Source organism: Rhamphochromis sp. 'chilingali', assembly GCF_963969265.1.
Source record: "Rhamphochromis sp. 'chilingali' genome assembly, chromosome: 6".
In the NCBI taxonomy this organism is placed as follows: Eukaryota; Metazoa; Chordata; class Actinopteri; order Cichliformes; family Cichlidae; genus Rhamphochromis; species Rhamphochromis sp. 'chilingali'.
In genome coordinates, this window is record NC_137933.1 from 22086833 (window position 1) to 22103293 (window position 16461).

The 16461-nt window shown below is 40.5% G+C and overlaps 1 protein-coding gene across 3 annotated transcripts in view; it reads right to left on the reverse strand.

Annotated features, from left to right (window-relative positions):
- Nucleotides 1–315: 315 nt before the first annotated feature.
- The window catches only part of dennd2b (DENN domain containing 2B), a 55810-nt gene continuing 39664 nt past the window's right edge, over nt 316–16461 (reverse strand). For all 3 annotated transcript variants that reach the window (XM_080884706.1, XM_080884705.1, XM_080884707.1), the window contains 8 exons: nt 15856–15996; nt 15586–15734; nt 4587–4764; nt 3740–3781; nt 2773–2884; nt 1500–1739; nt 1115–1201; nt 316–805 (listed from right to left, as the gene is read on the reverse strand). In XM_080884706.1, the coding sequence (XP_080740832.1) occupies nt 771–805; nt 1115–1201; nt 1500–1739; nt 2773–2884; nt 3740–3781; nt 4587–4764; nt 15586–15734; nt 15856–15996 (984 nt within the window). In that variant the 3' untranslated portion in view covers nt 316–770. The remainder of the gene's footprint in view (nt 806–1114; nt 1202–1499; nt 1740–2772; nt 2885–3739; nt 3782–4586; nt 4765–15585; nt 15735–15855; nt 15997–16461) is intronic.

Here is a 16461-nt window from a genome sequence, read left to right on the forward strand (position 1 = left end):
AGCTAATAACAGCGTGGCAGCGACAGCCACCGGAGTGATGTGCACAGACGTAATTAGGTTACCAGCAGCATGTGGTAGCCGGTGTTAGACTACTGCGCCTTTTGGGATCTTACCAACCTAATACACAGCTTTGGGAGAGGCTGTCATTGAGATGTCAGCGATAAAAGGAGGTGAGTTTTCATCATCAGGCAAAATGTGAAATATATGTCTATGTCTGACTGGGAAGTCTGTACTGCTTTGGGCCTTGTTTTGATAATGAACGAATACAGTTTAATAAGGTTAAAGAATAAAGAATAGAATAAAGTTTAAGTTCAATGCTTACACTTGGACACTGAAACAATTTTAATGATCACTTTTAATAAAAGACTGTAAAAATCTCCAGGAAGAGTTCAAACCATCTTCTTCATTGTATTGCATGTACAGTTTTTGAATAAGCTTTAGGTCAAACAGAGAAAAACACTGTCGTAAAATAATGCAAAAAGGAAAACATATCTGTACATCTACGCCCTCCTGCAACCCATTTCAAGTCACATACACTCACAAACTCCGATAACACTCTTCACAAGCACGACTAGACATCAGTGGTTACTCTACGACTCACATGCTGTGTACCGTCCTGCTATTGCTATCTCATACTATAAACATAGGCTGAAGAGCATCACAGCTTACAGTGAAATAATATGTACATGCTTTTAGAACATTTAAAACAAAACAAAGTATGAAAATGGGAGTCGTCTTGACGCAGAGACTTGAAAGATCAGGTCGTCTCCTCAGTTCTTTTTGTGGAGAAACTTCATTTTACTTCCTGGAAATAAAATACATGAATCTATTAAGCCGTGTAAAACGAAGCCACGAATATTCGGTATAAAAAAAAATCTGATTTCTGGCAAACATCCATGTTTAAGTTCTTATTGGTGAAGCCTATCACAGCTAGCTCGTGTCATGTGAGATATTTACAATAAAAAATAAAGTGAGAGTGAAACTGTGCAGAGGTTTGGTAAAAGCTGCTGTGTAGCTCTGCCTGTTCAGATGACATTAGCATATGCAGAATAAATATTTGATATTTCTGTTTATAACTTTCCAGCTCCTAAAATATGTCTGCTTCTGAACTCACCAAGGCCTCTGAGGAACTTGTTGACTCCACTCTGCTCTGTGTCTGGCAGCTCCTCCAAATATTGATCTACCCGCTGCTCAAACAGACCTGTCAACACAACAGCAGAGATTTTTCTTTTAAAAAAAAAGGAAAAGGAAGGGTAAAGAACGAGAATATGAAACATCAATACTTCAGGGAGCTGCTTTGATTCAGTGAGAAAGCATGCTGTTGAAAAACTTTCAGCCACTAGAGGTCAGTGTAAGTGCAATGCTTTCTTCTGCACAGAGAGCACTAGGAATGCAGGGGTGGAAATGCACAAAGAAAAGCAAACAGCTTTCTCATGAAATGTTTTAAGGAAGAAAGAGCATTCATAGACCCAGCTGACACTCAGAGAACAGCAGTCTACCTTTAGCTCGTGTCTTTCTGAGCTCCCGGTCTTGGATGAACCCTGCAAACATCTGAGACTCCATGAAGACTCCCAGGAAACGTCGGATGCTCTTCGATGCCACTGATTTGCGGAAGGCCTCTCTTTGGAAAATGCGCTCCCCACGCTCATTCTGAGTGATAAACAGGGAGTAATGTCCAATAGTCTCCAGGAAGAAGCGGATGAACGCCTCCGACACCAGGCTGTTCAGCGAGTTATACTCTGTGGGGGATAAAAACGAAGGCGTTAATCGATAAAATAGGCCCACAGCTTTTGTTAAACCTTGAAGTTCAAGAATTTTGCTGTGCTTGCAAAGTAAAGTTGTCGAATAAAGACCAAACCTCAGTCATGTTAACGACAAAATTGAGACATAACAATAATGATGTGACAGCTTTGTGCTTATCCTATGTCAGAAGATGTCAAGTGAAGCACAATGACACTGCAGGAAAAACCTGAAATCCTGCCCATCAGAGCACCCAGAGCTACAACTGTCATTCAAGGCTAGTTTACCACAGGTCAATATTTTTTACTTATTTCTTTTCTTGATTACTCGTGTTGTTATTGTTTTTTATTACTTTCCACTAATATTAGCACAAGAAAGCTAATTGTTGTAGTTGTAGTTTCATTTTCCCCTTCACCTACAGTCCAATGAGGCTATACTGTGGGTTGCACAAGTGTATTGGCTTTCTGGACTAGTGAGAACTGGTTATGAGTGGCACTTGGCACATGTAACATAACCACACAGAGTGTTAGCTGTTGGTCTTGGAGGGGAATTTGGAAAGCAGAGATAAGACTGTCTGAAGTAGCCTTAAAAAAACACAAATGATTTGGCCTTATTATGTCAAAATTCTCTTTGTTTCTGTGCCGTAAAGCATGTTGTGACAGCCCATTACAGGTAAGCCATTCATGATTCCTTGATAAAAGCCTCATTTCCACACCAGGAGTCAAAACCTGGCCTCCTGGGTGAAAACCGGGAATCCTGACTGCGAGGGCACATGGGAGCTACACATAGAGACATTGACACATTAGAAACAACTGCACTTATGCTCCAGTCAGCTTGAAATGTACACTACTACCACCAGAAACAGCATTAGCTCATCTCAAAGATGAGCCTTTCATGACTCACTGTCAGCAGAACAGAAGACGTCATTTCCCAGCCAGTTTCACAGACTTGTAGACCGCGCTCCCTGTCGCCCTAATTAACAAGAAGAACATCTGCCGCGTTAAACCGAGAGATGTTCAGTCGCTTATTCACCTTCGTCTGACTCGCTGTCAGAGTCCTGAGTGATGATGTCATTCCTCTGCTCCAGCGCTTGCTCGAGAGCTGCTTGAAGTTTCCGCGGCAACAGCGATGCCTCGTCATCCATCTACAGACAGTTGAAAGTGCTGCAGTTACTACAGATGAACAACAGTGGCGTGGAGACGATGCTCTGCAACCTTTTACGAGCATGACTGTCTAATTTTTGGAATAAGAAATGTTTCGATCTTCCTACTCGACCTGATACAGTCAGGGTTTTTTTTGGTTTGTTTGTTTTTGTCCCTTACTCATGATAGCTCTTATCTGCTAACTTGAGTTAGTTACTGCTGTGTACGCACATTATTGAGACATTTTGCTGTGACAGATGTTTCACCACAATTACATGTTGCCACAGAAAACCAGGATACCCAGGAATGATCTCTGCGGTTCCTCTTAGTTTTTTTTCTCTATTTCTTTACTGTTGTCCTGCTTTCTGCATTCCTCTCTGTCTTCCTGTTTGCCTAGGAAGGTATGTTCTATGTCTCTCTTTCCGTCACTTCCTGTGTTATTTTGTTGCTTTTTTTCTTCCTAATGTGGCTATATTTTTACTTCCTGCCTTTGTTCTTTTCACACCCTCATTGTTGTCAGATGTAGTTCACCTATGCATTATTGGCTTTTTTCTTGGGACAGATCACCTCTGTGTGCTTCATTACTTCATCTAGTCATTACATTCCTATCCTGAGTTTTGAACTTTTATTATAATTATTAAATTTTTCTGAGTTAAGTCACAATTAAAGCTGCTTTTACTTATTAATATATTGTTCCAGAAATAAGAAATGCCAATTAATGTTTTTGAGCAAACGACTGAACAACATGTAGGGTGTTAAAGGAAATTTGCCATTATCTTTACATTACCACTTGGGGCACAGTGGTCACTGCTCATGCTAATGCTAATGGTTTTCTTTTTAAATGCCATTAGACCAACCTGTCTAATGAAGCGGTCAGTTCCCAGGTCGACCATTAAAGCCTAAAAAAGAGAAAAGGAGGATATCATTATTTGATTAGCACACATGAGAACTCTTTGATGAATTATTTAACTTTAAAGTCCACTGTACATAAAATGGTCAAAGCTACATGCTACAGCACAATGTTAGATGTAAACGTACTTTGGACAAATGTCGCAATGAATGAATCACAAACTGGAAGAGTGACAGAAACAGGTTTCTGGTATTGCGAACAACTCGTTATTGGGTCAGTCTTAACTCTGATTAACATGGTCGCTTCTCAGTTTGATACATTAATGTGGCCCACGCTGGGGAAAAACTGGGTGTAGTAACACTTTTGTAACAAACTAATGGCCATTTCATTTCACGCGGCTTCTACTGCCAAAATATTTATTTTATACGAAAGAAAGAATCAGATGGAGAGCACAGATGCCATCCGTCCATCCACATTGAGCCATGTGTGATACAGACCAGTGTAGTAAAGTCTTGCCACACTTCACTTCACCAAGATTCTGTTTTGTAGAAAGACTTGGTCTAAAACCTGTAACCATTATTTTTACTGATCAACTAATTTACCCCGGCTGGGTAAATTCATCATTTGGACGTCACCTGGCTCGTTCCCTAGTATAATAAAAACGGAGACAGAAAGAGAAACAGCCACAGTTGCCAGGTCATAATGGAATTACTGTGAATCTGTACTGTTTTAACATGTCATCCAAACATGTCATTCAAATCCCTTACATTCAGGACTCTACGCAGCAACATTTACACATCGCTGACATCAACATGAAAATTGAAAAATTCATGGTCTAAATACAATGTACTCACCTCTTCTACAGGCAGCTCTTTGAGTTTAGGCATCGAGCTGGAGAGCAGCCCCACCAGGAACGGAGTGGGACAGCAGACGATATCCAGCATGGACCCTGGCAGCACCGGGATAAAGGTGTGTTGCCAGGAGAAGGGGTAGAGGAGCGCCACCACAGCATGCATGCAGCTGGACAGGGTGCTGATGATGGGAGACAAAGAGGAAGGCAAACACATCAATCATGTTTAACCAGATTAATTCAGACAAGCTTGAAACAGGGAGTATAAAACGCTGAAAGGGTTGTGCAGTCAAGCATTTACTCAAAAAGCACCACCTGCTGTGGTCATGCTAAGTTGAACGTTATATTCTTCTTTAAAATGCAATGTTTGGAAAATCATTACTACTAAATCACTAACTGGGGCCACATTCCAAACTATTGGAGCACAGCCGATGTATTTCCATCACTACACTCCAATTCTCCAAGTTAAATGACTATTTGATCCTCTTTTCCCTGAAACTGTTGCCTTTAAATGAGCCATAACAGTACAGCTAAGTATTCGGACTCTTTGTTCTTCCTGCAGCTCTTCTAAGGTGCAGCCAGATCCAACAGACTGTTCTTGAGCTTCCACAAATACACTTGTTTTTCTTTTCTTTCCCCCCAAAGTTTTTACGTTATCAGAGCTTATTATCACAGCTTCTGGAAAAATTAATGCCTTAATTTATTGCACTTCCACTTCTCGCGCCAACAGTTAACACCATTTACTATAGACCACAACGAGGAACCGTAACCCCACAAACTGCATTATTTTGAGATTGCCCCACTCTGTCTGCAGGGGTGGCGTGACTCTGACATGTTGCTATGGTTAAGCTGGGGTCTTGTTGACGCAATAACAAAACGCAGCAGCTCGGTTTAACTTCGACAGCTGTGGTATAACATGAAGCTCACAAATAGCAGCACGTCTTTCTCACGATCCGTCGCTTGTTGACAGTGGCTGACCCCGCCCCCCCTCCAGACTCCCCTCAGTCTTCTACATACTGTCCAGTCCATGTACACAAAGAGAGTGAAAATAAACTGTGGGTCCAATCTCTCTCTCTCTCTCTCTCTCTCTCTCTCTCTCTCTCTCTCTCTCACACACACACACACACACACACACACACACACACACACACACACACACACACACACACACAAACCACTAAATCAGTATAGCTCAAGACCGAGACCAGTGATCAAACATGGTATATGACGCACGTTATCTGAGATATATACATTTCATCAACAGCAGTACAGCAAACAAAAGTTCCTCCCTTTTATGTGACCTATGTCTGTTTCAGCGCAGAGAAACTTTACTGAGCAATATACAGAGAAAACTGACAAACTCCCACAGCTTTTTTTTCCACAATATCCATTCCAGCTACATGTCTGCCAGAGATTTTTTTTCTGAACTTCCCATGAGTCAAATTGACAAGATTAAAATGTTTTCTAGACAGGGTAAAATAAAATTACATCAGAGAAACCCAAAGGATACAATAACCACAGCATTCAACCTTTCTTTTTCTTTTTTTTTACATTTCACTCACAACATGAAGCACTTGCAGCTTTGCTTTGGCCAGTCTGATTTCCATTTGCCTGAGGTGGGCTTGATAATTCCTAACAGATCCCGTCTCCTGGGTTTGACGAGTTCCAACAGGGAGTGATGGGGCACAGATCTCCGAAAACCTTCGCCACAGGCTACACACAGCCCTGCACACCACTGATACCAAAAAGGATCAATTACACTCATTCCCCGACCGCATACTCCTGGGAGAAAATGAACTTGCAACGAAAACACTCCGCACTACCAGAGGTTGCCACTCAACTCTGGAGAACGAGTGGGACATTCCCGTTTGATCTAGACCAAAGCTTCAGGCATACGCAGGTCATAAAATAAGAAGAAAAAAATGCTTTTTGGCCTCCATATACATTGATTGGTAAAGAATAGTAGAATGTAAAAAATAAAACAGTTTGAGTTAAACAGTAAAGCCATATTTTTTCCTTGGTACAGTGTATATAAGTACAGAAGCTGGATTTTAGCCACTCAAAATTGGTGGTACCAGATAAGATTATAGGCCTTTATATGGCTTTTTTAGCTATGACATCAACATTGCCACAAAGTCGGTCAGTGCCACTTTATTCTAAATATGAAATTCCACTGAATTCAATTTCATTTATGTAGCACCAAATCACAGAAAGTCATGTCAAGGTAACACCTTTCAGTAATAGAGAGAAAACAAACAACCCTCTTTGAGCAACCACTTGTTAATAGTGGGAAGGAAAAACCCCCTTATAACAGGAAAAAACCTCAGTCATCTGCTGTGACCGGTTGGGGTTGAGGGGAGGAAGATCAGGAAGAGGAGGAAATCTTTTCAAAACCACTGAATGAATTAAAATTCTTTGGTTTGTGACCATCAGAAGTATAAAACTAGCAGTACTTCTGTCTCAGATGTACTTTCTGTACTTTCTAGTGCTAATTAGGAAATTTAACCCTACAAATCAAAATGAAGTAACTGACAAATAATCCAAGTCGGAGGTGGAAAAAACTGCAGTTCTTGGAGTGTCCACTTGAGACAAGTCGTCACAGACGCTTGTGGTAAAATTTCCAACTAAACTGCATTCTTAAGCAATTTTACAGCTTTGTACAAAAATATTTTTGGTCTCTGTGGATAGTTTCCCCCTTCATAACAACTGTACTGCATTTGGACTTTGTTAAAGTTAACAGTCCAGCCTATTTGAATCATACTCTGACGATATAGCTCTAGCACTCCTGCTAGGCTTCGCTCACAAATTTGAGTCACTGAACTGGACTTCTTGCCCGTGTTTGTGTTGCAGGTGCCTTTTGGACCATTTTGAATTAAATATCATGACTAATACTACTATGTGTTCATTCCAGATCATTCAAGAAGTTTAGTGCTTCAGTTTTGAGGAGTAAAATTGTAGTATTTTATTTATCTGTTAACGCTAACTAGTAAGTACCCGTGTCTTAGCATTGCATCTCTAAAGTTTATAGATGTAGCTTTCTAAGGCCTCGGACAGTGAGTGACTGCTAGAGGCTGCTGGCTGAGTCTAGGTGAAACTGGTTACAAAGAGCATGGTGTGCCAAAAACCTCCTTGTGGTAGATTTGGTTGCAAACAATTTGCCTTGACCACCCTCAGGACACTAACCGTTTCTGTTTTGCGTAACACTATTCAGTTTAACTCTTGCTTGAAAATAGTTTCCAAGTGTTTGCGGACAATTTGGCATCTACCATGCAAACTGCAATAAGGGCAGTCTGCTAGTGACCGAGGTAACTGCAAGGAGGTTTTTCACTAAAGTACCATGGCCCTCTCTGCGATTCCCAGAAACCTTCAGAAACCACTCACCAACCAGTGACAGAATACACACTTCACTGGTTGCTAGGCAAACCGACCACTCTGTAGGCCTGTGTAAAAGGGGATCTATTTTACCGTGACACACTTGTTTTTTCTGTCGTGACTGATCGTTACCATATGGTGGTTACCCAGTCTCTAGGCCTGTGTGACTGAGGCCTAACCATGCTTGCTAGCTTGCTTTGCTGATAACTTCCACCCTTTATTAAAGTCCAAAAGCACGTGGGTGACATCACAGTAGGCATGTCCAGCTTTTATATGCAGCCTATGTACAAAGTAAGAAGGCATAGGTTAGCATTTAGCATTATTGAGAACATGTTAGAAATTAAATGAGTTACCCTAACGTAGATACAAGAGGACAAAAAAAATCGGTTTTTGCCATTCAATGACACCCAGAGCAACAAAGTGTGTGTCAATAAACTTGCTGACGTAAACATATGTAAATATACATGAATTTCCATAGTTTAATAGACTACGTGCACGTTAGCACATGCTACTTCCGGTGCGGAAACCCCTGTGGGGAGCTTTGTTTCCGGTGTCCTATTCGCACCCTGTTTACTGTCCAAAACAAGTTAAGCAAGTGAATGAATCAAGCGGCGATTTACATTTCTATAGATGTATTTATGAGTGACTTATGTATGTATGTATGTATATATATGTATATATTGTATATATATATTGTATATATTGTATATGTATATATTGTACTATTCTTAGTTAGTGTATTGTCTGTCTTGTCTTAATGTTGGTTTAAAATGGAGCACTGTAACAAAAAATAATTTCCCCCAGGGATCAATAAAGTATTCTGATTCTGATTCTGATTCTGATTGGGCATTTACCCAATATATCTGTAAATGATGTTCATCGACTTGTCGATATTTTTTCCCCCGCGCCTCAGAGCAAAAGAGAAAAGGGATTCAAATGTTATATTTCTCAGTATCTGTAAATACCGGTCCCTCGTTTATCGCGGGTGTTATGTTCTAAAAATAACCAGCGATAGGTGAAATCAAGTAGCCAATTTTATTTTTTGACGGTGCAAAACGTTTCGTGGACATCGTGGACATACAGTACTGCTGTAATTTTGAAGGTAAGTCACAACATACCCTTCGTAAATACTAATGTATAGAAACCGTTACCAGCAATCGTTCAGCAATTTTTCATTTTTTGCTTTTTTTCACGGTTTGTTAACATGCTGTGTAGGTGTGTACTTCACTACCTGATATCGACATAATGGGAAACATCTGGCTTGACTATTCTTCACCTGTAGTTTGAATGCTGAACATTTGCCTGTTTAAATCATAAGAACTGTCACTATACAGAGATGTGCTTCTGAATGTGGACGATGTGTCTTCTGATTCTGTAATGCAGTTCTGCTTGTGTTGAGTGATGTAAACAATTGATCGATCTAAACTCTTTAAACGTCAAAATTGATCATTAGATTTTTTATGACACAACAGTGGTGAGTGTTTCCACCTTCTGCTCTTTGTAACTTAACGCGATCTTTCCGTTTTCGAGTTTTGGACATGATTTTGGAGTATGTCTTCGCAGTAGCGATTGACCGCAAAGTAAAGCTACTTGCTGATTGTTTTTAAATGTACTCTTAATTTGATCTGTTATTGTATATTTTACACATGTTTGTATGGGATATTGTATTTGTTTTAAATGTTATATACCTATGTGGTATGTGACTTTTGTTGCTATGATGCCAGGTCTCTCTTGGAAATGAGATTTTTAATCTCAATGAGATTTTTTACCTGGATAAATAAAGGATTAATAAAAAATACCGGAAATGTACAACCCCACATCCGGTCTCAAACCAGGAAGTTAGCATTTTCTTGTGCACAGGGTCTATACCTTTTTACTAATAAAAACTACACCACAGAAATTAATTTGACTCATTTAATTTGATGGAATACATCTATGTTTCAATTTATGATGCCACTCTCAAGAAAAGAAGAGAAAAAAAAGATCCCGAGAGTTCAACAGAGATAAAGTCTGTTCAGAGCTGTTGTGTGTTGAGGTTTGGGAGCTAATCCTCACATATTAGCTCTCATGGGTCTGCTGGGCCTGGTTTAATGTGTGTGACGATGAATTGGCAGATACTCCAGGAAACATGGGATCGGGAGGCTTAGTATGTGAAGCCCAGAAGAAGAGTAGGATAAACTTCAGTATTCAAGAAAAAGAGAGGCAAGGCTGTATCATCACATGCTTTGCAGCTCTGTGTTGTATCAACCAGTCTTAGGACGGTTTGGCAAGATGAATTCCACAGACAGGTCTGTAGAAGACCAAACCACAGCTGTCACTTGCCAGCTGATCCACAAAACCACTCCTCAGTGTTAGGCCTCCTTCAAAGCCCCTAATAACACCTAGAAGTCACACGAAGTCGCAACAGAGTACATGCAGAACTGTATAGCAAGGGAAAGCTCCCAGTGGTGTATTTTTATCCTTTTAGCAGAATGTTCTCTGCTTGCTCCTTTAGCCCCACAAATGGTTTTCCCTCACTTCCTGTGCACAAGGGTCTCCAGCCACGGTCTCAGTCAAACAGCACAAACTATTTTACACTGAGAAATGGCCCCCTGATGGAAAACTCCATACATGTTCTTATTAAAACCACAATAACATCCGAGTTTAATCAAGGCTGTCTGGAGAGCAAATGTAAGTGTGCAGGTGTCTTCCGTTACATATGCTCACTGATGTAAAAATCAGCTGGTCAGACTCATGTAATAGCCACATCTTTCTCCACTGAAACATTTCACATATTTACAGTGCGTTGATGAGTTGAATACCACATGGGAAAGCGTATGAGTTGCTAAAAGTGGTTTTGGCTTTGTACCAGCTCTGCAGAACATGCCAGAGAAAGCGTCTGAGAGCAACCGTGGACTAAATGAAACAAGCACGCTGCAGTACCTGCTGATTTGAAAATGCCTACAGCAACAGCAATAATTCTACCTGTCTGAGCGCTACAGTCACCACATTGATCATAATATTGCAGATCTGCAGCTGCAAAACATGTTGGCAAGCTCCACGGCTGCAGTTCACTTTCAGGCAATTTAGTGCAAAACCAAAAACACGACACCTCATACGTGATTTTTTAATATTTTTTTCAATCGTGTAGTTTTACTGTAAGAGGACACAGGAACGGCTCTATGCAGAAACACAAACAGCCTGCTGCACCACAGAAAAGTGAGCTTGATTAATTCACCATGGCTGTGAGAAAGGCTTTCAGCTATTGTTTTGTTTCCCTTCACAGTTCCCTCCTCTTTTCACTGTTTTCTCTAAAAGCCAGACTTCTCATATTTCATTAAATTCTTTTCTCTTCTTCGCTGCCCGCTCAATTACTCTTACGCAGCTCTTTCAGACATACACTGATAAGTGTATAAAGTGACAAATCAAATTAAAATGATACAAGTACGATTTGGAATTTGCCCTCATGTTTATTATCAGTGCATGGAGAGAAATTTGTGCCTGGTGTATCTAAAAACTGGCCATTAAAAAATTGCAGGTTTAATGTAATTTTTTCATTTGCACAAAAATGCATTGTTAGTTATTTTAATTAAATATATTTATGTGCAGCTGCACAGAATCATATTACCATATTATTAATATCTGTAATCTAATATACAGCAGGAGTATTTCTCTGCTTATGTTTAACAATAAATCCAGACATTTAATTTGGTAACCGTTCTCAGCTCTACCCTGAGGGCTGACAGTGACTGTTTACATAAGCCTGCAGGACTGACAAAATTCATTCAACATCTGCAGGTCACTTGAGTAAAGCAATTACAGAGCAGCACAGCTAATGCTGAGTGTCTGTGATTAGACATCCAACTAGTTTTTACAGGCATCAGAGGGTGAATGACTTTGTCTTTTCAGACTTTTGTGTAGAAGGAGCAAAATTTCTGGAAATAGCAGCAAAGCTCTCGGTTCATTTTTACAAGACTTGATTGAACGCAGCTATTGCCTAAAATAGCTTTTCCTCTCGGTTCCTTCGTGTCTTGGGTATACATTTGAGGGGAAAGAAACATATATCACGGTCTGCTATGGATTATGTGCCAGAGACGGAGAGGGTGTAGCTCTTTTATCACATGAGTCATTAAAGCTGCACAGAGATCATGTTTTAAAATTAAATAAAAAGACTGGAGCACTGCATATACACATGCATAAAACCATAGACATTAAACATGGACTGGTTTGAGCAGATCAAACATTAAGAGGAATCTGTCGAGAACGCTGCCTTATTAAAGGTTGTGTATGTTATTTTTGTTTTGTGTAAGTTTTATGTCTCCTTTCTTTACATTTTAACTGACCTTCTGCTTCTCAGTTATTTAAATTTGGGAATAAATCTGAAGTGGGTATTATACTTCAGTTTATATTTCGGAGCTTTTAATAATTAGGTACAGTGTCATAAAAGTTTTTGCCCCCTTTCTGATTTCTTAGTTTTTTGCATTCTTGTTTGAGTTAAATTTCACTTGCCTTATCCAGGCTTGATAACTGAGAGATCCTTTAGGCAGCTAAAAGATCTCAAAAAGCAATAAATCAGACAAAAGGGATTTCCAACGAATCACAGTGAGAGCCATTATCCACAAATGGAGAAAACTTGGAACAGAGATGAACCTTCCCAGGAGTGGCTGTCCTACTGAAGTTAGTCCAAGAACGCATTGACGAGTCATCCTGGAGGTCACAAAAGAACCAGAGGAACATCTAAAGAACTGCAGGCCTCACTTGCTTCAGTTAAGGTCAGAGTTCATGATTCAACAATAAGAAAGAGACTGGACAAAAATGGCATCTATGAGAGAGTTCCCAGGTGAAAACCACTGCTGACCGAAAAGAACACAAAGACTTGTCTCAAAAAAAATCCTCTGGATCATCCTCGATGATCTTGAGTTGCATTACATCTGCTGTAAAACCAACAGCACTTGATAAAAAGATGATCATACCAACAGTCAAACATGGTGGTGGTAGTTTGATGGAGTCGCTTTCCTGCTTCAGGACCTGGACGACTTTCCATTATTAATGGAACCATGAATTCTGCGCTCTACCAGAAAATCCTGAAGCAGAATGTCCGGCCATCAGTTTGTATTTTGAAGATCAAGCACACTCAGTTTATGCAGAACAATAATCTAAAACACACCAGCAAGTTCACCTCTGAAAGGGTCCAAAAAAACTCAAAACAAAACCAACAAAGATTTTGGAGTGGTCACTCCAAAACCCGGAATTTATTAGGATTTACATGTTTCGGTATGACCTTAAACAAGCCGTTCATGCTCAAAATCCCTCCAATGTGGCTGAATTACAACAATTGTGCAAAAAAAGAGTGGGCCAAAATTTCTCCACAGCAGTGTGTAAAACTCATTGCCAGCTATTGCAATTGCTTGACTGCAGTTCTTGCTGCCAAAGGTGGCGCAACCAGTTAGTAGGGTAATTACGTTTACATATAGGGCCAGGTAGTTTTGGATAGCTTTTTTCCATTAATAAATTCAATCATCATTTAAAAACTGCATTTTGTATTTATCTGGTTATTGCTGACTGATATTAAACTTTGTCTAATGAACTGAAACATGTAAGTGTGAGAAACGTGCAAAAAGAAAAACAAGAAGAAATCTGGAAATTTAACCTTTAGATGGTGGTAAATAAAAAGACACCTGGTCACCAAAGTTCAAATAACCCTGAGGGGACAAAAGCAGCTTCACAAAAGTTCATGACAATCCATCTAAGAGTTGTCAAAAATTATAAATGTAAACTTGATGTTTGGAAATGTCTGAGGATCACCAGAAGGTATAAGACTCTATTCTCTGGAAACCATCAGTATGCTTTGTTTATCACTTGAGCTAGATATTACAAAGATCTATCAACATTGACTGCTATTTGCTAACATATCATAATAATACTCTATCTCGAGTCACTTTGTGATTCCCACCCTATGACTCCTCGATGCTATCAGCTCCGCTAATGAGCAGCTCAGACAAATTTTCTCCGGGGACGCAGAGCGCGAGGTCACTTGTACGTAGGGAGTGAACGTGACATCGTAAGTCAAATGGTGACAGTTGAGCCACAGATCACAGAGGGCAGAGTTGCACACACAGGAAGTGCATTCCTTCCCCTCGCAGTCACTGCCCCCACTGATGTTTGTTTAAACTGGGCTCTGATACATGAAGAGATTACTTCTCCACTCAAATCTCCTCCCACTCCACCCTTGACTCCAATGCTCTTAAAGTACCCCTCTCTTTTGTGTAAGAAGAGGACACTGAGTCCTTGGAGACTTCACATTTTACCTCTCCTTTGAAAGCGACCCGTTACACCTCTGATATCAAAACTCCACTCCTGCTTGACTTTTTCTTATACTTACCAAACATCAGACATCAGAGTGAAACTGTTACACGTGCATCTGTCAGGCTTCAGTTGGCAAATCCACAGCATAACCCTGCTATTACACGTCTCTGTGTTTAGAAGAGGGATTCCAATAGGCCGCATGAGACTAAGGCAGCCCTGAAATTTTCTAGATACAACAGATTGGACACTAAACGGCACTTATCCTGCAAGTTCCTCTTCAGAGTGAGTGTGATGTGTCATCGCACAGATTGGAACAAATTGAGAATTTAATTTAATATAGATTCACAGCTTACTGAGTGGTCACGCGGCTGATGTAAGTGATCTCTTGTTGTGCGCTGCACTCAGGAACGCAAGCTTCTTTCCAACTATCCTTAAACTACTTTTTGATTTGAGATGGCAAGGAGGCAAGGAAAACCAAACCAGTCTGTCAGGGCCTCTTAGGCCAAACTTTTTTCCTTTCGGCTGCTCCCCTTTATGAGTCGCCACAGTGGATGATTTGTCCCTAGCATCCCTCTCTGTCACACCAACCATCTGCATGTCCTCCTTCATTACATCCATGAACCTCCTCTGTATTGTTCCTCTTTCCCTTCTGGCTGGCAGCTCCATCCTTTTTCCAATATATCCACTATCCCTCCATGCACATGTCCATCTTGAGCCACTTTAATAAATCTAACACAACTGGGAAAATAAGTATAAAAAAAAGATTTGAAACTAGACCATAAACTCAGGAACACTTTTTGCTGAGGTCACGAAGCACAGGAGCTGACTTGTCTTTTCCCACAGATTTCAATGTACCCAGACGGCTGTTTGTTTAAGGCACTCTTTCTTTTATATACAGCCTTTTGTAAAGGCACAGAGGGAAAATGCCTGTTATAGCCCACACTGAAAGAACACAAGTGTGTTCCCATTTCAGTTGCCAATATAATCACAGTATAAGTAAAACGTCTTTCAGCAGCTCCCTCATTTTTCATCAGAACTTTGTGTCTGGTCTCAAACCAGGGATCATGTTTGTGTGTGTGAGGCAAACGTGTTAACCGCTACACTAGAGAGATGCATCTATATAGAAAATGAAGGATGAAGTCTGAGTCTTGAGGCTGAAATCTGAAATTTTGGTGTTGTTTTTAAAAAATTTCCAGGAGAATTTGAAACAAATTCTACTGGGAAAGAAACAAAATGTCTGAAATTACCCATCCAATGAGATACTTTTTGTATATGCAAATATAAAGTATGCACATATGGTTGCACAGGTCAACTTTGCAGACCAATTCTTTAACTCGAACACTTACCTGAGTTTATCAGCCACGAAGATGACTCTCCGCTCCAGCAGCAGCGAGGCAAAGACGCGAATCACCTGCCGCACGCTGAGACACTTGAACAGACTTTCAAAGTCCACGTGCTCCAGTCGGGAATCGGTGGGCCGCCTCAACTCAATGACCTGAGTGATCACAGAAAGCGTGAGTCTGATTTACTGAGTGCACTTTGCCAAAGTGTACTGAGCTAACGGTCGTAAACAAAAAGCAGTTGTGTTTTGTTGTGCCTGTGCCTGTAGCTCTGACCTCATTTCCTGCACCGGGAAGGAAGGTTTTTACTTTGATAATCTTCCCTGGAGCGGGAAAGGGGGACTCCATCAGACTCCTCATGAAGGGATAGACCAGAGCTGCTGAGATGCCTCTCCGTCTCTCTACCTCATCCAGGATCTGAAAAGAGGATGTTGACAATTAATGGAAACATACTGTTGTGGCTTTAAGCGCTCATGGTTGTCTAGCTCTCATTTTCTGTTTTGAAAAATAGCAAAGGCATCTATTTCCATGCCTTTGTGTGAGGAAAATTCCACCCAGTGTGCCTGTCTGCCTGTTTTGGTCCAAGCTGCCTCCTGTCTGGAAAGTTGATTGGGGAATCGCTCATTTTGGAGGTCATATGATACCAACCCTGTTGCTCTCTCTTCACACACATACAGCTTCCTCTGAAAGCAAACACTGACCTCCTTCTTTATCATGATAACTTTTTTTTTAATAAATCTAATTTACATTTGAAACATCGCAAGCATTCTCTTGCTCTCTTTGGGCATCTGCTAAGGGTGCTTAAATATCACAGGATCCAAAACTAGTTAAAGTTTGGCTCTAGTAAGTAAACACCAGTACAAATTAAAGGCACACACCCAT